General features: G+C 41.4%; 1 protein-coding gene across 8 annotated transcripts in view; it reads left to right on the forward strand.

Annotated features, from left to right (window-relative positions):
• The window catches only part of RAPGEF4 (Rap guanine nucleotide exchange factor 4), a 300,415-nt gene that overhangs the window by 251,093 nt on the left and 23,533 nt on the right, over positions 1 to 25,789 (forward strand). For 7 of the 8 annotated variants that reach the window (XM_039239189.1, XM_039239190.1, XM_039239191.1 and 4 more), the window contains 8 exons: positions 949 to 1,027; positions 13,612 to 13,762; positions 15,489 to 15,577; positions 16,565 to 16,595; positions 16,799 to 16,877; positions 18,061 to 18,207; positions 19,989 to 20,086; positions 25,438 to 25,563. In XM_039239189.1, coding sequence (XP_039095120.1) covers positions 949 to 1,027; positions 13,612 to 13,762; positions 15,489 to 15,577; positions 16,565 to 16,595; positions 16,799 to 16,877; positions 18,061 to 18,207; positions 19,989 to 20,086; positions 25,438 to 25,563 — 800 coding nt within the window. Of the gene's footprint in view, positions 1 to 948; positions 1,028 to 13,611; positions 13,763 to 15,488; positions 15,578 to 16,564; positions 16,596 to 16,796; positions 16,878 to 18,060; positions 18,208 to 19,988; positions 20,087 to 25,437; positions 25,564 to 25,789 lie in introns of those variants that run through there. The other variant, XM_039239196.1, reaches the window with a different exon arrangement.

A 25,789-nucleotide genomic window follows, 5' to 3' on the forward strand; every position in this document is an offset into this window, starting at 1 on the left:
AATGTTAAATATCAGTTATATCTCATTTGTTAAAATATTATTTAACTTAAAACCTAGACATTGGAAATCTAATATATTCAGTTAAAAATTCTACATTTCTTACCATTTTCTATTTGAAAAGTTTCACAAACCCCAGCCAGTACAGTTCATTTCTTAATTCAGAATCCACATAGCATCTCAGCTAACAAGTTTCAATAAGTGTACCTCTAAAGACTTGCCTCCCCTTGCTTTCCCAACAACACTGACTGGATGCTGCTGTCTTTCCAATGAAGAACCAGCACTTAATTCAAAATGAAGCTTCTCTTTGGGACTTGTCGATTTCCCTCCTGACAAAATAGCTTCAAACATAGGAGAGTCACCATGTTAATATTGCTAGAGAACTTTCATTTTGCTTCAGTTACTGCTTGGAGCCTTTACCATCTCCTTTTCTTTTTCCTTCTTTTGTTTCTCTCACCAACTTTCTGCTCTGATCACCTCCTTCTAGAAATCCACTGCCTCTGATCTTTCATTGCTCCCTATGGAAACTGGGTGATAAAAGATACAGAGGAGAACAGATTGACAAAAGACGTATGGCGTCATGTAGGCAAAGAAATGACTGTGTCTTAATCCTGATTGCATGGAACTGTCCATGGGTGGCTCTTCAGTTATATGAATTTTTTATGTACATTGTGGCTAAGGTGACCAGTGCTGTTTGTAAAGGTGGCCTCTTTTAAAAAATACTGTACTATACTTTTTGTTCACTGTCCTAAGAAATTGAGTTTTGACCTCAAGCCTGTCAACATTATTATTTTTATATGCAGGGTCTCTACATACAATAAAGCCACAATCCCCCAAACCAACGTGTAATAATCATTGACCAGCAATAGATAAACAGATACTTTTGCTTTCCTAAAGATTGCTGCAAAAACCTAATTTCTCTTTCTGCTTTGCTTTTTCCTCCCCCTGCAGATTCCGTTCTAAATGACTTTGTTATGATGCACTGTGTTTTTATGCCAAATACCCAGCTTTGCCCAGCGCTGGCGGCCCAATATCCTTTTGTTGTGATAAATCTCTGTTCCCTTGAAGACACCGCATATGAATGTGGTCATTATCTCATTTCATTCTCTGAAGGTAAGTCATGACCCAGGCAGGGTCATGCTGTCCACCTTTGTCAAGCTCTGAAGCGCCCACAGGTTTTCCCCGGGCGAAGGCTCCAAGCCTCTCTAGCATGTTTTCGTTGTGCCAGTTTTAAGAATTTCCTCCCCGTTACCTGTGTAGAGAAATGTGAGCCGAGTTACTTCAGGAAAGGGATACGTACCTGGGAGGTAAGCTGAAGAACGTTAGGGAGAAGAGTGTTATTAGAGAGTATTAGTAGGGACAGTTCCCTAACCTTGGAGACAGACTTTGTCCCTCTGCAGGGTACCTGGCAGCATGGCTGGGGCCTGCCTGTGTTCTTTCTCTAAGCTCCAGTATTAATCCCTTTGCACATAAATACAGGTTTTCATCGTGGGGTAGCTTTTCCTTTACCTCTGTCCTAGTCCATGCTCTCTTCTAGATATAAAATGTATTCCTTCATTGCTGTTATCACTACCTCATTGATTTAAGTCACACAAACCTTGAAATTCTAATGGCAGCTCCCCCAGGCAGCTTGGGCACTGAGTTTGTTTGGGGGCAGTCTTCTAATAGTCCTCTGAATTGACCATTGGAGAATGGTGTTTGGCACAGAGATAGCATTCAAAAAATTAAGTTGAATAAAAATGGTGAAAGCTATGGAGTTACACCCTCAACTTTGGGGGTCAGGTGAAAGTATATTTTCCAACTCTACTTTCTTTTTAAAGCAACAAAAATTTAGACCCCAAAACACTTTGGCTTATTGAGTAGTTAAATATATTGAAGGAGAATGGCTTTCTTTTTTCCGAGCAATCCAATCAATGTTGCATGTTTTTCTTTTTCAGAATTATAATTGCCCTACCTGATTCTCATTTTCTTGTTCACTCATAATTCTCTTTGAAGTCAACAGAATGTGTGAGGATGGGAGATTTGAGTTGAATGTGTTATTCAGAAGGAGCTGCAAGAGTGAGATTTGGGTGTTTATTTGCCTGGAAACTATCTTTCCAAGTAATGACAGCTTAATGAGACTCACATACATTATATATTCTTTCTGGCTTATATTTGGTTTTTCTTATGTTAACACATTCAGGATCTGTCTCTGATCTTTTAACTCCTTACATAATAATTGTTATTAGACCTTTGAGACTTTTTGGAAGAAAAAATAAAAACCGCCATTGAGTTCAGACTTATTTTTTTCCAAGAGTTAGCGTGTTGATAAGGTTAAGGCAAACAAAATGTGAAGAAGAGTGAGAGAGTATAGTGTGCCATGTCATATTATCTTTACAATGCAAAACTCTAAACGCCAGGCTTCTATTTTTTTGCAAGTTCCAATTTCTTCATTTATTAGCTTGTTTTCCTTTAGAGCTGATTGACAACATTCATAGCACTGATCTCTGTTTTTAAAGTAGAAACTCCTGGAATGAAAGCCCATACTATATCTAGGTGGGGAGGTGTGTGGAAAAGGGTACTGGGTGGAGGAGAGGAAGTCACAGAAGTGAGCAGTAGAATCAAGGGAGGCCTGTGCTATCCAATCCTGATTCTTTTCCCTGTAGACAGAGGGAATCCAGGATGTCTCAGGTGTCATCTAAACTACCTAGTGCCCTCAGGTCATCCCCTTCATACTTGGTCCTGTGAGAGCTTAGATTCTCTTCACTGTTCTATTTTGAATCAACTCTCTATGTGTCAGGCACCTTGCTAATAGCATTGATCCCTATTATACTACTTTGTCCTTGTAGGAGTCAGTTGGGTTAGTATTAGCTTTATTTTACAATGAGGATTCCAGGACTCAAAAACAATAGAGTGATTTGCCCAGGGAAAGTGGCAGAACCATGATTCACCCAGGCCTTAGGATTTTAAGCCAGGAGTGTGTCACTGTTTTTTTTCACAAATTATTTATTTAAGAGTTAATCCTTCGGGAGCACCTGGGTGGCTCTTGATTTCCACTCAGGTCATGATCTCATGGTTTGTGGGATCAAACCCCCATTGAGCTCTGCACTGACCGCATGGAGCCTGCTTGGAATTCTCTCTCCTTCTCTCCCTGCCCCTCCCCTGCTCACGCACAGATATACTTGCACTCTCTCTCTCTCTCTGTCTCTCAAAATAAATAAATAAACTTTAAAAAAAAGTTTATCCTATGGAGTTTAACAACATTTCTTGACAATGTATTGCATGATACATGCTTATCTGTGTTTCAGGTGGCTCAAAGCAATGTAGGCCTAATTTGTTGACGCCAAATAAATCAAGCATTCAGTGGAACTTTTTGCAATCATAGAAGTATCCTGTTTTTGTGCTGGACCATTATCCACTAGGAACTGAATTCTATGACTATGACTGAGGAACTGAATTTACAATTTTACCTAACTTTCATTAATTTAAATTTTAACAGATATATGTGGCTTATGGCTACCATATTGGACAGCATAAGCCTATCCTTAGATCCTGGGAACAAGAGCCTCAAACAAGAATTGCTGTTCTGTAATGCCTAGGAAGGGCATCCTGGGGACACTAGGGCCTCACCCTGCTGCAGGCAGGCAATCAGAAAAGGCTTGATCCTGGAAGATCATGCAAGTGCTTCTATATTATGCTGAGGACTCAATTTTTAGTTCCCCTTTCTCTCCAAGGACACGTTATATGGGCTACTTATGTAAGCTGTCTTTTTTTTTGGTCGTTAGTAACATAACCCAATGGTGACTATCTTTTTTTTTTTTTTTTTTAAATGTTTACTTTTGAGAGACAGAGAGAGTGTGAGCAAGGGAGGAGCAGAGAGAGAGGGAGACCCAGGATCTGGAATAGGCTCCAGGCTCCGAGCTGTCAGCACAGAGCCTGACACAGGGCCTAAACCCATGAACTGCAATATCATCACCTGAGCTGAAGCAGACTTTTTAACCAACCAAGCCACCCAGGTGTCCCCCAACGGTGACTATCTTAAGGAATATAGAAATACATCAAAGGAATATGGGGTAACTCAGAGAATTGAAGGAATCCTTGAAGAGCACAGGCTTTCAAAAGGGGCCTCCGAGGCAACAAGTAAAGACCTTACTGTTGGGGCACATCTGCTCCAAGCATCCTAGGCCCACACCTCCTTCCCACATCCCAAGGAAGGAGGGTCTAGTTGGCCTAGATTGGGTCGCTGCTGACATCTTGGTCAAAGAAAGGCAAAGCACTTTACTAGGCAGTTCCCCGGAGATGGCCTGTAAAGAAAAATAGAGAGAGTGGAGAAATAGGTGACAAAACAGTCAAAACAACAAACATACATAAACTGCTTACTGCCTCATGCACAAGTGACGGGAGAAATAATGTAAAGCTGAGCAAGTGGGCTAATGCCCATATTGTTGACATGAGATAAGAGATAGTGAAATCCTTAACCTTGTTCCATTAAAGCACTCACATTCAAGTGAGTTGCTTTGGCTGAGTGTTTTCAAAGTACTTAATATCTGTGACTGTGCCTAGCAGCCCTGTGAAGAAGTGAGTATTTTCACTGTGCCTTTTCCAAATCAATAAACTAGGATAATGAAAAATTATGATTTGCTCAGAGAAAGGTAATTACTAGTACAGAAAAGATTTGAGCCCTGAGCCACTGACACCTATTTCTGTCCTTAATCCACATTGTATGTCACCTCCAATTTTGCTTTTAGTACAAAAGAAGATGGTAGAACTCTGTTTAACATTAATATTTCAGGCCTTTTATGTGCTAATGAGAGAAAATCTCTATTCATTAGATATGCTTGGAACACGATTTCACCTGATGAATACAAGTGCTTTCTAATGAGTTTTAAAAATTATATTTGTTCAATTTCTGTACTTTTCATCTTTAGTTTCTTTAATCTTTTTAAAATTTGCACTTAAAATTCAGTTCAATTTTCCACTGGTCTTTTAAAAGAAAAGTAAAATCACCTATAACCCTATCAGGTATTCCTATTGTTAACATTTTGGTATATATCCTTCCAGTCTTTTTTCTTTACATGTAGATATATATTTTTTAATATAACAATAGGATCAGACTATAAGTAATTTCATCTGCTTTGTCACTAGACAATATTTTATGAATATCTATCTCTGCCATTAAATACTTTTCCACACTATTTTCTAAATATAGATATCTTATATAAGTGAGATCATGTTGTATATGCTTTTTTGTAATATGTTCTTTTTCATATATATGTGAATATATATATATATGGAATTAACTGAAAAAAGGTATAGTTCCATATATGAAACTATTTCAGTTAATCCCATAGATACTTACTAAACACAATGTGTCATATGGTGCTGGGCAACAGAGTGACACAGATACAGGAGAAAAACATGATATCATTTTTATTGACTCACAATATTAAATGATATATATATATATCATAATTTATTTTATTAACCTCTTCCTATTGGATATTTAGATTTTTTCCCACATTTTTTTCTATAACAAACACAAAGGGATGAATCAACATCCCCCCAGCTAAATCTTTGTTCACATATATGATCATTTCCTTACTTTAAAAGGCAAAGGCAAGGAATATGTAATATGTTAATGCTTTTGATATTTATTACTGGATTGCTCCCCTGGTATCTTAATTTTGTGTTTTATGATTAAACTCTATCATATTTTTACTTGTACAAATGCATGCAGGCCTTCAGTTCAGTAAGTGATCACAACTAAGTTAATATTATTTTGAATTTTAATAACTACATCCTTGATTCAGAGCATTTTTACATCATTTACTTTATCTTTCCAAAACCCAGCCTCCACATGTGAGGCTCAAAAAGGACTGGTATGGTACTTATTTTATTTTACATGTAGGAGAAATCAAGGCACAAGGAACTAAGTGAGCCAAGATTCCACATATACTGGCAAATGTCTGGAGAAACTGCATGTGCCACTAACATAATTCTAGTTGCACCGGAGATTGTCGTTGTCATCAGTGCCATCTCAGTGGGTTGGTTGGCTTTGGCCATGACTGGTTCTCCTATTGCATGTTTAGAGTAGACTGAGCCAATGAGGGTCAAAGAGGCTTCCTGGGGCTTCTCAGGAAAAAGTTTTCCCAGTATTTAAGAAAGAGCAGGAAGCCTGTAGCTCTAGTCACCACCTTCCTACAATGATGAAGGGGAGGAGTCCTATGACAAAGCTGACATGCATGGAGACTTAGGAAAAAAATGGGTGTGCGATGGCACTTTCTTCACTTGTTCCAATCCTGAAGCTAACCTACTAAAGATTCTTTGTTACATCAACAAATACAGGTCTTTGTCATTCAGAACAGATTGTTACTACAGCTGGAAGAACCTTAAGTGATCAATGGCTTATATTTAAATTTATAAAAATGTAAATACAGCAATAATTATGGTCAGAAAGTTTTTCTTCGTATCCTTATTTCTTTTGGCTTAGTATTCAACACAAATTCTATGCTTTGGGTATGGAAATAATTTATTTCATTTCTTGAATTAAAGAGAAAAAATAGAATACAGATTTCCTACTAAGTTTCAGCTAAAACTACCTTCATATATACGGTATCTCTTAGACAGAGACAAAACAAACACAGCACCTTCCTTTACTGAAAAGGCAGGGCCTCCATCATTTATTTCTCTGTAAAACTGACCTAGCATGTTCTCTTTAAAAGTTGACTTGGTTTTTTGTGCAGTTGTGAATGGGATCAGTTTCTTGATTTCTCTTTCTGTTACTTCATTGTTGGTGTATAAAAATGCAACCGAAGCAAACCATGAGAGACTCTTGAATGCTGACAAAAACTGAGGACTGATGGATGTAGGGGGGAGGAGGGATGGGCATGGAGGAGGGCACTTGTGGGGATGAGCACTGGGTGTTATGTGGAAACTAATTTGACAACAAACTATTTGTAAAATAAAATAAATTACAATCTAAAAAAAAGAAAAAAAAATAAAAGTTGACTTGGGTTCCCTAGGAGGAACTTTTATCAAAATTTGCTTTTCTTATTTTTTTAAATGTTTATTTATTTTTGAAGAGAGACAAAGTGTGAGTGGGAGAAGAGCAGAGAGAGACGGAGACACAGATTCCGAAGCAGGCTTCAGGCATTGAGCTGTCAGCACAGACCCCCAGTGTGGGGCTGGAACTCATGAACCATGAAACCATAATCTGAACCAAAGTCGGACACTCAACCAACTGAGCCATACAGGCATCCCCAAATTTGCCTTTTTTGTTGGTGACTTACAAACCAGTAGGTTTTTATTCTCTAGGTTAAGCCAAGATTTGAGGAATATTATTTAGATGTCAAAGGGAAATTGTGAGCTTAAATTCTGTTGAAGCCAAGTTTTATCATTGTAGTCCCTCAAGTGGTTCTCTGGGTGTAAATTCACATGTTGCTATGAGAGCAGTTTACCTCTGCAGGTATGCAATGTGAGACTTTTATTTCCAATAAGGTAGACTCGGTTTGATGATGAAGTGATGTGATCATGGCATCCTCTTTCTAAGAAAAGGACCTTATCACATATTCCACAAAGTACTATATATGCATTTTCTTGGCCTCATAGCAACACTATGGGTTATGTAGTATTTTTACAGTAAGGAAGTGAGACTGAGCAGATATGTAATATCCCCCCAAGTTACATAGCTGGTCAGTGTTAGAACAGTATTTGACCCAGCAGCAGGTTGTTAGTCCACATCCTACTTCTCTACTCTGAATACTAGCCCCTGAGCCAAGACTAAAAAGGATAGCCAAGAACTAGAGCCTTCTAAAAATGCAGAGAATTTGAAAATCAATGAGAAAATAAAGTTCTGAGCAAGAAAATGACAGTACAGAAAGCGGTCCCGTGAGCCCCAAGTTCATAGGCTCACGCAAACATAGGAGCAGCTGTGTGATGGGAATAACACCACAGAGTTAAACCCAGAAAGGCTGGATCCTATGAAAAATCCCCAAACCACCCATCCAAAAGATTCAACATTATTTCCTGAGGTGGATCAATAATAATGATGGTGGCTGATTCTTGCCACTCATCTTAATATGTCTCAGATACTTTTCTACATGGTTTACCAATACTGTCTCACCCCATCCTTGACAACAGTCCTATGATGTTTATTGATGAAGAGACTGAGGCCCTAAGTGGTCAACTAACTGACCAAGGTTTGTAAGTAGGGAAGCTGGCCTGTGAACCCAGGCTGTCTAATTCCAGAACTTGCATTCCACACACGTGCTGCATGATGGAAGGAGCAAACTCAGTGCTCAGGAAGTTGGATGCCCCACAAAGGCAGGCAGTTAGTAAAGAGGCCCCATAGCACAGTGGGAAAAACAGAAGCTCTGAAGTCAGAAGACCTGTGTTTAAGGCCTGTGTCTTACAAACTATATGATTCTGCAATTATCCTTCACCTTTCTGAACCCCGTCTATATAAAAGGGTAATTATACCTGTCCTGCCCAGCTCATCAGGTTTTTGTGAAGATCAAGTGAGGCTCTGTGTGTGAAACTACATTATAAACCTTAAAACCCCATATAAATACTGCCCCATATAAATTATTGTGCCATTATGAAATGAATCTATTATAATGTAAAGAATATACTTAAGCTTTGTCTAGTCAGTGGGCAGATGACCCCCAAAGTTTGTTTTCAGCTGCAAGCAGAGATCTTGTATGCAAAGCAGGGCTTAAAAAACAACAACATTGAAGAGTATCAGTTTGAATGTTGATAAGTGTTTTATAAATAGCTGCATAATTAGCATGTACTTACTGCAAAAAGTATACATAATATTTTATTCCCTGTTGTAGGCTGTAATGAATCTGCTGCCTCTACGTCCTAGGAGGTTTTCACTTACTTTCCCCATGATAATTTTAATACGTGGAACCATTATTAGCTGAATTAAGAATAAGTAAATGAGCAGTAAAAAAAAAATACAGAAAAATTACAGGTGCCTGTGGTGAGTAAGATAATAACTAGGTAAAAATATATGAAATAATTACAGTGTTTGAACGGCAGAGCCGGCATGAGGAAAATGACTCAATGGAATATTAAGGCTGCTGTTGGCAGGGTACAAAGACTGTAGCCTACACTGTGGCCTTCACCTCTTCGGATCCTCAGCTCTAATCCTCACTGAAAACAGATCCAATTTGTCCTCAGCCACGTTTGTGATGCCAAAAGAGCTGGTCTAGTTTGACAAAGATTTAGTCATTCTGAAAGTCTGCTCCTATAGATCAAATACCCAGTATCTACAAGATTCTGTTTCAAAGATGCATCTGATGTTTGGTACTTGTGTGGACTTAGTTCACCTGGTGCTATTGAATATGAACTTACTTAGAATGTATCTATGGTCTGTATTTGACATCTTGACAAAATGGAATTTCAGATAATATAGATAAAAGGTTTTAAAGAGCTGTGATTTGATTGTTTGCTTGTTTGTTTTAGAAAACTTATATATAGCACTCCAAACAGTGTGATTGAATTAAGGTAACCAGTCAAACAACAAACATTTGAGACTTTTTATTTTTCCAGTTCCTACTGTTCTGATTTAATGCTCCCAGATGGTGAAAAATCGTATTACCATAACAAGAGAAACCTCAAGTTAGGATTTGAATCTTCACAAATGTTTGGTTAATAGTGATGAGCCACTGCTTTCTTTTTCTTTTTTCTTTCTTTCTTTTTCCTTTTTTTTTTTTTTGATTAAGTTCTACACCCAACTCAGGGCTTGAACTCAGGACCCTGAGATCAAGAGTTGCATGCTCCACTGAGGGGTGCCTGAGTGGCCCAGTAGGTTAAGTGTCAGACTCTTGGTTTCAACTCAGGTCATGAGCTCATGGTTTGTGAGTTTTAGCCCCACATCAGGCTCTGTGCTGACAGTGCAGAGACTGCTTGAGATTCTCTCTCTCTGCCCCTACCCAACTTGCTCTCTCTCTCTCTCTCTCTCAAAATATATAAACTTTAAAAAAAATTTTAATAATAAAAGAGTCACATTCTCCAGTGGCTGAGCCAGCCAGATACCCCCAAGTCACTGCTTTTTAAATCAGCAGATGCTGGACCAGAGCCCTGGTTGAAGCTACAGCAGAGAGGAACAGAGAGGAACAGTGGAAACCCTATGCTTACCTGACTGTCAGATTGTCAGGGACTTGCAGCAATTAACACTTAATTTTCTGTATGTGCTTTGTCTTCTTTGAGGATTTGGAGGGATCAATTTCTGCATCTCAGACAGATTTCCCCCTTATCCAATAAACTTCTAAATCACCTAATGCTGCTGCATATTATGTGTTAGCATAAAGAGATATTAATATCAGACGAATTGTGACAACATAGGTAAACAAAGTACTGGGGAGAAGGATAAGAGAGCCGAGTTCTAATCCCAAGAATTCCATTGATAGATTTGGAGAAAATCAGTTTGTGTGTGTGGTATCCGTTGATAATCCTTTTTAAGTTATTACTTGTCCTGGAGAAGAGCTAGGTTTTTCTGCCATGTAGAACTTTATCCATCAAGTGGTTAGTGTACTATTCTGGTTTTAGCCAAAGAAGGTAATGGTTTCCGCAGCCCTCCTGTTGTGTTTCAATGTATGAACAAATTATATTTGAAACGTTACTCTTTTTAGGTTGCATCGTTTCATATCACATTGCAACAAGGGACCTGGTAGGATGGTTGTCTTCCCCCTTTGGCTGCTATCTGAAGGGAATGTAGCTTTTTCCCCTCTCTACCTTTTTCGTAAAAGTTAAATAAAATCTCAAAATAAATCACATAAGTCTTCTAAAAGCCTGGGGAAAGTGCTATGGGAATCAATAGAAGCCCCATCACTTCATCTATAACCATTTCAGATATAATCAATTACATAAAGTGTTCTCTGTGTCCCTTGAGAATCTGATTCAACAGACTGGTTAAGAATAGAACATGTTGCCTATGGAGGGGCAGAATCCTTGAGCCTACTCCTGGATTTAACTTATAAAAGTACTATTACCCCCACCTCTGTTAACATCTGTAAGGGAAAAGGGAGACTTTATGAAACAAACTAGTGCTTCCTTTTATTTTTCCAGAGGCAAAACTACTTAACTTTCATGAGAAAAGAAAGCAAGCCTCATTCTAGTCCCTCTGGATTTGGTCATTGCTGGCTCCCAAGAGGCTGTGGAGGTACTCATTAAGAGCAGAGGACACTCAGCGCTGGTTTACAAAGTACTCGTCAGCTCTGGGAAACTTAGAACTTAGGCAAAAAAAGAAGGAGATGGGGAAAAAAAGGAAGAACGGAGGAAAGAAGGAAGAAAGAAAGAAAGGAATCTTTCTCATTAGGATTTTTGCTTTCCAGGTGCAATCATCCTCAATAATTTCATGAACCCAACCAAGTACTAATGTCCAGTCACTATAGCCTCTGTTTGGGACTGGGGGCAGGGTGGTGATGACAACAGTGGAAAGAGCCCTGCCATTTATTCACTGAAGAGCCTCAGGCAGATCTATTCTGTTTCATCTGTAAATATTTATAGAGAGCATTATACAATCGTGTGAGTACATTGAGCATATTTATTATAAACTATAAAGCTCCATACACATTTATAGGCTTATCATGTCAATTCTTTCAGTCCTGTGTTCTATCTTTCATTGTAGACAAAAGACAGATTTCCCCCATAGGAAAGAAGTCAAGAAAAATCTTTTTCCTGACCCCCAGAGATCATGTAAATTTAGTATTCTATCCTAAGGCCTTATAGATTAGCCACAGGTGTGCTGCTAATAGCACTGTATCCAACTCACAAGCATTTGCATTACTTCCTGAGTCCAAGTCAAGATAACCTGGAAAGTTCGCATTATATCTACTTGATATCAACCTTGATACTTCAAACCATTGCAATCTTGTGCAAGTAAGAAAAACACAATCTCTTTCTCTCTCCCTCTCTCTTACTGACTCTTGGGTGGCACACTACATATTTTTCAATCAGTCGAGAATAACTCACTTGGTGCCCACCGTGTGCTGGACCATGTTGCTAAGGTACCATAAAAAATAGTGATAAAATGTAGTGGCCAGCATTGCAGTTCTTGGGAAAGAAAAACTGAGTTATGTGTGTATACAAGCAAGAGACCTAAGGGTTAATCAGAAAAGAAATAATTTTCACATAAAGTGATCTTTCTTCCCTTTTTTTATTGTAAGCTCAGAAAGAATTGTAGCAATACAGGTTGAGCAATTTTCTTTTTTATTAATCCTGTGCTCAATTTATGAAAGCCATTTTGCAACCCATTTACATGCAGTAAACCTTTGCTTTAAGGTTCTGTCATTTACCTTGATCATGATTATTTATAGTCCCTTTAGAAAAGGCCCTTTACTGGTTTAGGTCTCAAGCACAGCACTGCCACAAAGCAGTTTTCTACTGAGCCTTTTAAGTCATGGTCGTAAGCTAAGGCATAGCCAGTCTCATAGCCAACTATGAGGCACAGGGGTGTTGTGTAATGGGGAAGAGAACTAGTTGGAACTAAGAGTCCTGGTCAAAATCAACTCTATATTCTCACCATGTAATCCTGGCCATTTGTGCTCCTTTACAGTCAGTTTTCTCAGTCGTAGAAAGGGAAGGATGTTTAACTGAAGTACTCTAGTGCAAGATACAGTGTAAATTATAAAGAGGAAATTGCTCCATGAACTAATTGTCTGCAGTATGAACTACTATAAATCACTGAAAAATGGTATGTCTAATCTAAAATCTCTCTTGATCACAGACTATATTCTCTCTACTCTAATACACACATGAATGTAAACTGAGAGCAGAAGCCTTTACCTGACACATAGTAGGTACTCAGTTATGTATGTATTGTATTAATAGATAAATACTGTTGCTAGCTGAAAGTCACTGTACGAAGTATGGTACCAAATGCAAGATATTTAATGCATCATCCCAGACCTGCAGGAGCTTCTGGTTTATTTAAGATGACTAGCCATAAATGCACAAAAAGCCAATATGAGTTATGTTGTGGTTCTAGACAGGAGAAGTTATGATATAAAGAGTGTGTCTGAGTCCCTCACCAGATCTACACAATAGGAATGTTTCTTCTTCCTAACACTAGAAGAGCCTGACTTCCAGCCTCATATTCCCCCATGCACTCCTGGTATTAGTTATGGCTCCAACAGAACTTAGAGGCTCATTCAGAAAGGTTTAGCTGAAGTGCATACAATGAGGTGGCTTTATAGAGATATATGCAGAATTATGGGAACCAAAGAGGTGGCAAGGCACTGAGAGAGGCAACAACTACCTCTAGTTGTTGGTAGGTAGCATTCCCTACCCTAGAGGTGAAGGGCCAGGCGGAGGGCAGGCAGGGAGTGTGATGGAAGCTGGAGCTAGATGCAGTAAGAACCCTTGTCAACACACAAGCCCAGGTGCAGCCGTGCAAGTCTTGTTCCTTGGACAGCTATCATGTCAAAGTCCGCAGACATCAGCAAGGGTTGGTATCCATTTGGTCCAGAATCTTACAGGGGTGGGGCTTTTTTTGAGGGCCTGAGGAAGGGACGCCATGAATCCAGAAGGCTGGCTTTCTGAAATGGGGACCTGTCACTCTCTCCCTTTGCAAGTAGCTCAGTGAAGTGAGGGTGAAATGGCTAAATGTCTTCCTTAACTCCAAGGCACTTACCACGCACAGCCTTCACAAGGTACAGAGCAGGAGAAAATGGATTACACCCTCAACAATAAGAGACGAGTCATCCGCCTGGTGTTGCAGTGGGCCGCCGTGCATGGAGATGTGCTCCAGGAGGATGACGTGGCCGTGGCTTTCCTCGAGGTATGCGGAGTCATCCCTTCCAAGAATCCATCTTTGTCTTAGAATACCAGGGCTCTCCATGAGCACAGTAGCTTCCCTGGAGAGACCGTGATTGCAAATTCTCTTCTTTGTTAACATGTTCATCAGAAAGGTACTCTGAGAGGAGTAAAGAACAACATCAGCCATTATCCTGCCACTCTAATTCAATAACTGCTAGCATTTTAATGTATTTTCATTTGGTCTCTTTTTCTTTGTGTTTTTTTTCTATGGTTATAATCACACAGTACCCATCATTTTGTAGGTGTTTTTCCACTTTATATAAGGAATTTTTCTATGTCAGTACAGTCTTTCTAATAAAAATTTCAAATGACCTTTGAGTCACAGATATGCTTATTCCCCCATATTGCTGAATATTGACATGATTTCCAGCTTTCACATTCCTCAAATAATAGTGAACCTTTTTCTGCAAGCAGGTCTGTTCTTCGTCATTCCTAGAAGTAAGATTACTAGATCAAATGGTGCCTAGTTTTTGAGTGGAGTGAAACAGATCATTTTATTGAGGACTTTCTAGGACCACGAAGTAGTTCCAAAGGACATGATTTATTTCGTAAGCAGTGCTTTATTTGAGCTGAACTTCCCCTTTCCTTCCCATGGCTCCAGCCCCACATTGCAACCTTGCGCCTGGCACTGAATCCTTGATGACTCAGTCTGTCCTCCAAAACTTAGATGAGGACCTTCTACGCAGGCAAAAGGCAATGTGGCTTCTATTACAAACTTTATCAATCTGTATGTTCAAGAATGAATTACCAAAAGAAGTGTACCCCTTCTCTCCTTTGTAATCATATAATATGGCAGGCAGATTGGTGGGGAAGGGAGGAAAGGGAACTATGGGTGTCCCTCAAAGCTGTGGAGGGAAGTATTTTGAAAATATAAAGGAAAAAATAGTAGCTTGGTTCATACATTGACTCCCAGCCTCTACTGGTGGAATAAAAGACTGTTTTGCAGATGGACCACAGTGGTGGTAAAGAGGGCATTGCCACACAGTCATCTTCTGCTGTGGAGGCCACTGCTCCTCAGCAAAGCAGGGCCCAGCTGCTGCTGCCTGGTCATCAGGATAGTTCTCAGGACATCAATAAAGAGCCCTGAGTTGGTACAAACTTGGCATAACTTCAGTATAGTACTGAAGACTATGCCTGCATTTTACCACCAAAAATCGACCACAACCAGTGGGAAATATTAAATAAACAACAAATGCTAAAATAATATTCAAAACACAGTAATTTCCCTGAAAAAATACTGAGGTGAAAAATGTGCTCTTAAAGTGTAGGCTATAAAGTGACCCGTTCTGAAACATTGCATTACGCTGCCTTTCCTAGAAATATCACATAAACAATTCATTGGCAATTTTTTAAAAAAAGGTTTTTTTAGTTCTTTTATTGTGGTAAAATATATCAAACATAAGCTTTGCCATTTTAACCATTCTCAAGGACACAGTTCAGTGGCATTAATTAATTGACAATGTTATGCAGCCACCACCACTACCTATTTCTAAATCCTTTTCTCACTTGCATTTTTGAGTTTAGACATATTGTAATGGTTTCTTTTTCCTTTTTGTCTCCAGTCCATGAAACCATAGTCTGGAAATGCTAGCAAAGCAGATAACATAAGGACACATCTTTATTGCTCTGTACAGAATTGTGTACCTTTGCAATTTTTGTTAAAAGCCTGTGACTTTTGCCAATTACAGGAGTTTTATGTGTCTGTATCAGATGATGCCCGGATGATTGCTGCCCTCAAGGAGCAACTGCCTGAGTTAGAGAAGATTGTCAAACAAATGTAAGGAAAGGCTTGGCTTTGGGTGTGTTTTCATCAAGTAAGTGCCTGCCTCTCAGGCAAAACGTCTTACAAAAAGCCCTTCACCCCTGAAAGGTGAAAGCTGTTTCTCGGCATCCACCCAGCATTCCGGTTTGAGTGGACAGGGCCTCAGGCATAGATGTGAGAGGGCCAGATGACAGAGGGTGGAGGTTCTGCTCATCTGTCCTCTGTGCTGGACATCTGCCAAGAGAAACTCCGGGAAAAGGCAAAGATCCCCCTATGGGGCATCTAACTCAATAAACTTGGGTTCCTTTGGTTCGAGGCAGTGAATCCAGTAATAGTCAGTGACATTCAAAGAAAGTTCAGGGGGAATTACGTATATGGAAAATTCACTTTCTGCTGCCCAGGCTGTCGCTGGTGAATGTTTTCATCCTCTCAGAGAAAACATGGAAGGTTTCGCACACTGTACTTTGTGCCATACAGTAATTACTGTAGAGAGCATCTGCTGCTAGAAAGACCTGAAAGCTAGAAATGTCTTTCAGCATCAGTTCTGCCAGGGATCTGCCCATGATGAGAACTGATCTCTTTGTGTTTCCTCTGTGCTTGGTCTCTTGGTATTGAAATGAAGAGGCTCAGAGCGCCTGTGTGGTTCATTCAGTTAGGTGACCGACTTCAGTTCAGGTCATGATCTCATGGTTTTTGGGTTCGAACCCCACATCGGCCTCTGTGTTGACAGCTCAGAGCCTGGAGCCTGCTTCAAATTCTATGTCTCCCTCTCTCTCTCTTTGCCCCTCCCTCGCTCACGGTCTGTCTCTGCCTCTCAGAAAATGAATAAAAATGTTAAAAATTTTTAAAAATAATGTTTTTAAATAAAATGAAGAGTCTCATATTGCTCCCAAAGGATTGCTGTGATTTCATTTCATAACATAAGATTAAAGTTATTCACAAAGTAATTCAAAATAACGGCACCAATGCTATTAAATAATGTGCTTTCTCTCTTTCTCGTAGTTCAGAAGATGCAAAGGCTCCACAAAAAAAGGTGAGTGACAATGGATTAGGATTCTCAAATTGTGCCCCGTTGCATAACAATTCTCCAGAAATATAGTGCAATATAAAAAAGTGATGTGTCTGTGAAAAGAAAATATGTTTTCTTCATTTCTCTGACTGCTTCTCAGGTGTGTCTCCTCTGAGTTGCAAATGTACATTGGCCATTGAAAGCAGTTGCTGTTTTTACTTTTACAGCACAAAGTTCTCTTGCAACAGTTCAACACAGGCGATGAGAGAGCCCAGAAACGCCAGCCTATCCGAGGCTCTGATGAAGGTGAGACTTTGTCTTCTAACTCATGGTTGTGTAGATTACTCAAAGTCAGAATAAAATCTCCCCCCTGGGACCCTTGGCCCCACAGAATAGCTTTTCTCCGGCTATGTATTGGCACTCACATGGTTTGCTTGAAGGTGCCCTTTTGCATTCCGATTATTTATCCTTATGAACTCTGGGCCTGCAGTAGAAGTGCTTGTCCACACTTCCCTGATTCAGTCTCTCCCTCACTACCACCTTTCCCTGAAGGAAGGAAAGCTTATCTCAGGAACTAGTTGTCAAGGTTGCCCCTCTGGGAAGAGCTGGCAGAAAGGGAGCTGGCACTTTGCAATGCCATGCAGAGGGGAAGGGCCAGGGTCATCTGCAGAACAGGACTCCTGCCCAGGGGAAGCACTCTGATCCTGAGCATGGCCTTGTTAGCAGCCATCAGGGAGGTGCAGATGCTGACAGTTACTGTTTGGTTGTTTAAAGATTTGTCTAAAGAATCACAACCAAAATAAAATTAATAATAATGATAGAATTTTCATTTTAAGCCACGAATGAATCTCGTCGTTTAGGAGCGCCTCTAAACCCAAGAATTACAGTAGCTGGAATTGCTTCCAGGATGGGTGTTCAGGGGTGAGCATATAGGTGGCGTTATATGGGTTTGCTGAGCTCGGTACCGCCCAAGCGCTGTAGCCCAGCCCCGGAGTACAACAAACCAGTGAGCAAGTGAGCAGGAGTGTCAGCGTGTTCATGCCCCAGGCAGAAGCCCTCCTGTTTGCAGAAGTGTTCGTGTTGGCCCTGCACCACCACACCAGGCCGCAGCTATCCAGCAATCCACCTCCAGCGCAGTACTTCTTGTGTTATGAAAAAGAAACTCTCACAGACAAGGGCACACCCACAAAACAGACCTACACATACTTCATTTTTTTCCCCCATCACTTCTATATGGGTTTTTCACAAAAATCTCCTGTCGTCTTTTGAGTTGGAGATGGAAGCCATGTGTGTAACTATTCTCAGACCAATGCTGAGGTCAGGAGTTTGAGAAGTGGGCAGGCACAGGCCTAGTGACTGCAAATAGATACACTAGTAAGAATGACAAGACAGTGCCACTTGGGAGGATATCTAAACATCTCCCGTTGCTGATGGTTTTCTTAAGAACTCCCAGGACCAATTTGCCATATTGTTACTCCCTTCCCAACAGTTCTGTTTAAAGTCTATTGCATGGACCACACCTACACAACCATTCGGGTGCCGGTGGCTGCCTCAGTGAAGGAAGTCATCAGCGCAGTTGCGGACAAACTAGGCTCTGGGGAAGGCCTGATCATCGTCAAGATGAGCTCTGGAGGAGGTAACAGCCTTAATTAGCACTTTGGGCTTCTGCAAAATGGAATATCCAGTCCAAGGAGAAACCCTGCCAGGAGTTAGCATGGCCCTTCCAAGCAGATCCAAAGGGACAAATTGGTGCTGTGTGTGCTCCCACATATAGCAAAATAATATGGTTAGAAGTGGGCTGGGTAAGTGTCCAATATGCCCTATTTTGTAGGTACCCACTATAAAGCAGAAAAAGGTGAAGCGATCTATCTGAGGCCAGCTGGAGCTGAGGACTCTGGTGTGGATGCCAGCCTGGAGTTCTTTGTGTATGAATCCTAAACAAAAAAACTTAAGGCCTTGGAGCTCTGAGAAATGTGGACCTTAGAGGGCCTCTGGCTTGACAAGCTACAGACCATACGTTTCCAGAAGTCTGAAGTTGGAGGTGGACATGGGCTAGCTCTTCTTAGCTGATGATGGTTCCCCTCCTTATCCTGTAGAGAGGACAGGAGCCCAACTCATCAGATAAAATGAGGACTATTTTCCCCATGGGATTACATGATTACCTATGCTTTCTTGAAATGTCATTTATTTGTTCACCATATATATCGAATGGCCACTTAGTATGACTGGGACGGGAGGGATGTACTGGGTGCAGCCTGTGTCCCCAGGCTGTCCCAAGGCCAGCAGGGAAGTAGCCCGTAGTGAGTTAAAATCCATGCTGGCACAAGTTTTGGAATGGTCAGCACGTGTTGCAGTGAGAGTCCAGAGGAAGGAGCAGTAAGGCCAACTGGTCTGGCAACGATTTCATAGCCACTAGGGGATCCTTCAGGGTCGGGTAAGCCATTTTTGCCATGTCTGAAGGCAAATGATTCTACTAATGCAGGAATTGTAGATGCATCATGGATTCCCCAGATATTCCCTTCCATTTCTGCCCCAGTCACACGGGACCCAGGATGTCCCCTTTCACCCATCCCTCTGGCACGCTTTCCAAGCTGTCCTGGGTCCTTCTCCTTCCTTCGGCTTTTTACCCAAATGTCAGTGTCTGACTGGGGCCCCTTCCTTTCTTTCTTTGGTTCCCTTTCTAAAATTGTATCCTCTCCTGCTTACACAGACTTCCTAGCTTCCTTCCCTGTTGTTTTTTTTCTCCTTGTGGCCACTTGCTCTCTGATATGCTTGTCTTTCTCACTATGCACATCTCTTACTGCAATGCAAGCTCTTTTGGGACTGGGATTTTTTTCCCCCTGTATTGTTCCCTTCTGTATCCTCAATGCCAGGAGCAGTGTCCGGTGTATAGTAAATGCTAAATAAATATCTGTTGAATGAATGAATTTTTAAAATATAGGAGGCTTAACCTAGGTAATACAACTGCCCTCCAAATTAAGGACTAAGCGAAAAATAATAATGCATTTTACATCTAAAATCTATTTGAGATCTCAGAAACCCCCTAAGTTTTCTACAAGTGATCTTTCCATCTCCAAAGTGCGGGGCATTATTACCATCTGGAAACATAGTTTGTTATATAAATAGCAAATGCGGTCTTTGTATATAATTACAGTTGCAGTGCAGAACTGGGGGAATTGACCCTCGGGTATTTTCATTCCTGTTTTGTGGTCATTTCTGATGGCATTCTGAGTGTCATGTGCCTGCATGAATGCTTGTGTCTCTTTTATTCAGTAGGTCCCTTCAGGACTGTATTTTATGCAGTTGCTCTGCGTGTTCCGGTAATTCACCAAGCCAGCAATTTGTTGGTGTGATTAGGGCAGTACAGCAAATCTCAGATGCATTTAATAGGCAATCTCGTGCTTTTTATGTTCACAGAAAAGGTGGTGCTCAAACCTAATGATGTTTCAGTATTTACGACGCTCACCATTAATGGACGCCTATTTGCTTGCCCGCGAGAGCAATTCGATTCACTGGTAGGTGTGGATGGCCTCCTCAGAGTAGTGTCTGCAATCAGAAAAACTTGTCTGGAGCTTAATTTTGCAGTTATGTCAGACCTAGTTGCCAAAAACTCTTGAATGTTACTTGGTTTTTTCTTTTTCTGTGCTCTATTAGGTAAGCTTCAGGTGTTCATTTGATATGCACTAAGCTTTAGATTTTCTTTCGTGGAAATTAGGCAACTAGTGCCACGATTGGGGCCTAATTCAGCTTTTAAAACTTTTTGTAGTAAATCACCTCCTTGAACGACCCCCCCCAATTTAAATATTAATGTTAAAAATCTGAATACTTAGACCAGGATAGAAAAAAAACATTTTTAAGACCAGATATTACGATGTATCATACTCCTTAGTGGGATGTAGAAAAGGCATTATGGCAAAGTCACTCTCCAGTCTAAGAAAAATTCTGTTCCCTGGACGTGCTCCAACTTGTGTAGGAAACACCAGAGGCCAGCACTTTCTTCCCTAAGTCTCCAAAACATTGCTCCCATTCCACACAGAGCTCTCTGCAAATTAAAGGATTAATGGGCCCATGTTAGCAATGAAGTAATCTACTCTATTCTATGTAGGTAGGGTTTATGATAGGGTTCATTTCTGTTCACCCTATAAAAATTAGACATGTTGATGCGTAGCTCTCAAGATATCTTGGAAAAGCTATGGGGCCAGTTCAGAGGATAGAGGATTCGTTATTTCTGTCTTTGGACACACAAGGCTGCTTTTATTTTAAAAAAGTGCAACACAGAAGCGAGAGGTAAACAACGTCACATTTGAGAGGAGGATTTAACCACATGAGTGCTGCATAAATACATTCAAATGTCATCAAAACAGACATTAGAAGGAAATCAAGATTCCTCTCCTCTCAGGAACGTTTTAGAGCTTGTTTTGACCTCATGGTAATTCTGTGTTCTAGTCCGGGGAGAGCCATTTTGTGCACTGCAGTGCACCTATCGCATCTTGAATCTGCCTGGAGGGGAACTTAGCAGATGTGGCATCCGTTCTCTGACTGTCCCGCATCCTTCACGGCCCATGAACACCCTTGCTTGCCTCAACCACTAGTGCTGGAAGATCTGTCTGCACACAGCCCTCTTCATACAGAACCGTAGTCATCTACATTCATTGCCTTCTAAGAGATTATTTCCCAACACTGAGGGATTAGGGGGAAGAATGTCATAAATGAGTCGTGCTGCCCTCTCCTGGAAATAAACACCATCAAAAGCCAGGTCAGCCGTCACCCTGTTTACAGGTGTTGTATGCTGTGTTGGCCACACAGCATTCAGCCTCTCTTGCCAGCTGGTTCTTGGCCACATTATCCAAAGACGTGGTGTCTGGATGGAGATTATGGACTGTTTCCAGTTCCCTGTAGGGCAGATACTGACTTTTTAAGCCTCCTGTTTATTTGCACCTCATCCTGCAGCGTTACGAATTCTTAGTCCTTGCTAGTCTTCCATTTTAAGACCTGAGTAATTAAACGGCATTTGCTTGGCAACAGGTACGGGGGAAATGAACTTGTTCACTTCCTCCATGTCGCTGCTCTGCCATCCGCTGGGCTGCAGTTTTATATCATCATACTAAGGAATGGTTGAACCTTACCTGCCTCACAACACTGGAGACATGGGGCCTTTTCCAGCTTTCTAAAGATTTCTCCGAGGACAGTCTTTCTAGGAAGAACATATGCAAGATGACTTTGCAGTACAGAATGTTGGCCAAACCCTTTGATCTATCAACACATACTTAGGAAGTATCTGCTTTATACTCGGTGCGACGCTGGCTTTTGTGTGACAGACACTAGAACTAGACAAGGCGCCCCAGAGACTCTGTTCTTATGACAGTTATGGTCATGTTAGGAGGATGAGACTAACACAAACAGCCTGGAACAGAACAAATTATAGGGCTAAACTGTGTTGTCTAGAAAGAGCAGATTGCCACCAACTTATCCTAGTTGGTTAAAGGCTTAGAACCTGCAGCTTTACTCTCTTGACCCTTTATTTGAGCATAAATGTGAGTACAGACAAATCATAATAAAATCCCATTGTACTTTAATTTGGTTCTACTCTTATCTGTTCACTAGTTCCTTAGACTTTTTCTAGGGCCTCTTACATCATTCCAGCCATCACAGATGGTTCTGCCCCTGGTATGTTTTCAAAGACAAATCCTTCATGGTCTTTGTGCCTCAGGGAGCTCAGAGTATAGTGACGGACTCCAGAGTATAAAGAGAATCCAGTGTGACAAATGCCATTGCAGAGCCAGGCACAGATAGGGAAAGAGGGATGCTGGGGTAGCAGCTTTCTTTGGCCATCTCTGTCACTGACAATCAGCATATCCTTTTTATGTCTTAGGTTCTTCAATTGGAAATTGTGGGGGCAGGGTAACAATGCTGTTCTCCCAGAGGGAGAGTATATGAGAGTACTGTGCCTTAGGATAGGCAGTGTTCAGACTTGCCTGTGCAGTGTAGACCCCACAGAATCTCTGCTGTGCTTCATCTGATAGGAAATTTCCACAGGACCATCTATGAGGAAGTAGAGCAAGGAGGTGCTTTCTGTTGGGACCCCAGGATCAGTGTGTAAATCCCCCACTTAGAATGGCAGCTTAGACTGCCTTTTCTGTGGTTCCTGGAGGGAAGGCATCAGCCTGCCCTTTGTCAAGGAGGGAGAAGGCTTGGTGAGTCCTGCCCACTCAAAAAAAAAAAAAAAAAAAAAAAACCAGATTCCATTACTCTCTCAAAAGGGATGCAGGAATGACAGACCAGCATCCATAACTTAAAGAACTTAATCTGTTTTTTAATGTTGGCATCGCCCCTACAGCTGTTGGGTTGGTTTCTCCCCTCTATGAAAAGCCATCAGAGAAGAGAGTCAGGGAGCTGGGAACCTGCAGAGGGAGAGAGCGGGAAGGCAGTTCCACAGAACTGCTGTTCACAGCAGTAGCTGCAAGAGGAAAGGGAAAACGTGGAGAGCCTGTCTGAGCTTGACGGGAGTCCTCAGACCCAGCATTTAAGAGCATCCCCAGCTTCCTACCTGAGACCTGGCCTACTTAAACTGCTCTCCTGACTTGCTTCCACAAGCTACTTACCCATAGATTCAGGTCAGTTCCCTAAGTGTCAAAACTTTGGAATAAATCTTCTTCTTCCTTGGTCTCCGTGCCCAGCATAGCGTGAATCTGGAATGACAGTGCTTAGCTCTTACATCCAGGTATTGTACGGATTCTCCCTTCCTGGAGATTTGTATTGGGGCAGCACATGTGGGGAGACAAAAATTTGGAAGGGTCTGCGAATGGGGACCTCCTCTGTGCCAGACACTGTGCTTATGGGATACACTCAGATTATTCCCATTCAGTCCTCTTAAAAAGCCTGAGTACCCAGTACTGTGACCATGAGTTCCCAGTGCCATTCAAGAGATAAAGGAATCTGTATAGTCAGAGTGAGGTTTGCATTAGAGTCTGTTGCTCTCTGAAGCCGATCTATTCCAAAACCCCAGCTCCTTGTCTGGTACTCACAGACCGTGTAAAGCTGCTCGAGCTGTTTGGTTCCCCTCAGCTCTCTGTTCCCGACACACAAGTCTCATGACAGCTTCCCAACCTTCCTGCCTCTCTTGCCATCCTACAACAGACCAACCTGGGTGCTCCGGAGAAACCTTGCTGTTCTAACCCACCCAGGTTCGCCTGATTAATCTTTTACAGCTCGGCCTCTTTCTCCAAGAACCTCTTCAGGCCGCACATTCATTCGAAATGCCCACTAACTCTCAAAAAGCCCATTCATGTTCTCCCACGTGTCTGTCTGTATACCTGGGTTCAGGTGTGTGTTGATGCTTCAGCCTGTCCTTTATACCCACAAATGAATGCCAGCAGCTGTTTATTGAGTGCAGAGCGGTACTCCTGGTCAGGGCTCACTCCTCCCTTAGCCTGTAAACTTGCAGGGACCACTTATATCCTGAATGTGTCATTGCTTCAGTGCTCAGAATGCAGTGAGTACTTAGGGAATATAGTGGTTATGCATGATGATGATGATGATAATGGTGATGATGATGATAAAATTTGCATAATATTAGTGTTCCCAACCTAAATACTGAATATCCCAATATGGCTAACATGATATTAGGGAAATACTCTTTTTTTCTTAATTTAAATTTTAGTTAACATACGGTGCAATATTGGTTTCAGGAGGAGGACCCAGTGATTCATTTCTTACGTACAACACGCAGTGCTCATCACAACAAGTGCCCTTCTCAATGCCCATCTCCCCCCACCTCCCTCCATCAACCCTCAGATTGTTCTCTATTATTGAGTCTCTTGTGGTTCGTGGAAAATTTTCCTTCCATTCATGTGCCTTTGTAAGTTTGGGCATATATTACAGATCCATAAATATTCATATATTATAGGTAAGTTTCCAATGTATGCAAATCATTCATTTTACTAAGGAAAAGCACTCTAGGTCATTTCTCAAAAAATGCAAGTGAGATAAGTAAGTGGGATCGGAAATTTTGAATGAGGCCTTCCAGAAAGTAGCAGAGTTTGGTTTTCTGATGCCTTCGCCCAAAACACCATGACCCTGTGGCTATCACTCCTGGCTCAGCATGTCTCAGAGGGTGGAGATGTAGTCTCAGTGCACAGAGCCCTCAGTCACCTAGTAAGCCCAGGCAGTGTGTTGTAAGAGCTGGATGGACAGCACCGTCACCACGGTCACCGGCCCCTGCCGCGGGAGGTTGTGCTGTGACTAAATGTCCAACACTGCCATGCCAGTGCCTGCTCCAGAACAGCTTCAGTGCAACACAGAAGGAAAACATCTCCAAGAACTACTTATATCTCTGCCAGAGAAGAGGCATCGTTCCCAGGATCTCCCAGGCCCAAGCACAGGTCACTCCTTCCCAAATCTTAATTGCCATGGTCCACGTTTTTCAGTCCCTGGAACTGATGACAGTGAGATAGTCCTCAAGCCAGTGAGCATTAAGAGCAAAGACATCTTTCTCCCCTGGGCAAAATCAAAGTTTCAAGATACTCCTGAAAACATCTCTAAAATCCTTTCCCCTCAGAAACTCCTTAAAGCATTCAGCATTAAACGTACTTATCTGGGGGCGCCTGGGTGGCTCAGTCTGTTAAACATCTGACTTCGGCTCAGGTCGTGATCTCACGGTTCATGAGTTCGAGCCCTCCTCTGGTGAGCTTGATTCCCACTCTGGGCTCTGCATTTTCTGTCTCTCTCCCCTCTCTCTGCCCCTTGCTCACTCTCTGTCTCTCTCTCTCTCTCTCTCAAAATTAAATTAATTAATTAAATTAAAAAAAAAAATTAAAGTATTTCTCTGCTCTGAGATTCTGATGTATTTCTGCATTATTATTCATAGATTCCCTTGCCAGAGCAGGAAGGCCCAACTGTGGGAACAGTGGGAACTTTCGAACTGATGAGCTCCAAAGATTTAGCATACCAGATGACAATTTATGATTGGGAACTCTTCAACTGTGTGCATGAGGTAAGGTGCTGGGCGGAGAACATAGGTAGGTACCATCGCAATTCTGGATGGAGCCTGCTGGCGTTGCTCCCGTGACAGCGTCGGTTATGTGCTGCAATGTGGAAACCACATGATCGTTTTTGTAAATATTGAGTTGATTAATAAAGCCTATTGTAAAGTCTTTGAGTATTAAAGGAAGACCTTAATGGTTTACAGTTAAGCTATGGCTTCCTGAGTATATGAGTAT

This window comes from Hyaena hyaena, unplaced genomic scaffold (genome assembly GCF_003009895.1).
Source record: "Hyaena hyaena isolate Hyena2069 unplaced genomic scaffold, ASM300989v1 scaffold_154, whole genome shotgun sequence".
NCBI classification, from domain to species: domain Eukaryota; kingdom Metazoa; phylum Chordata; class Mammalia; order Carnivora; family Hyaenidae; genus Hyaena; species Hyaena hyaena.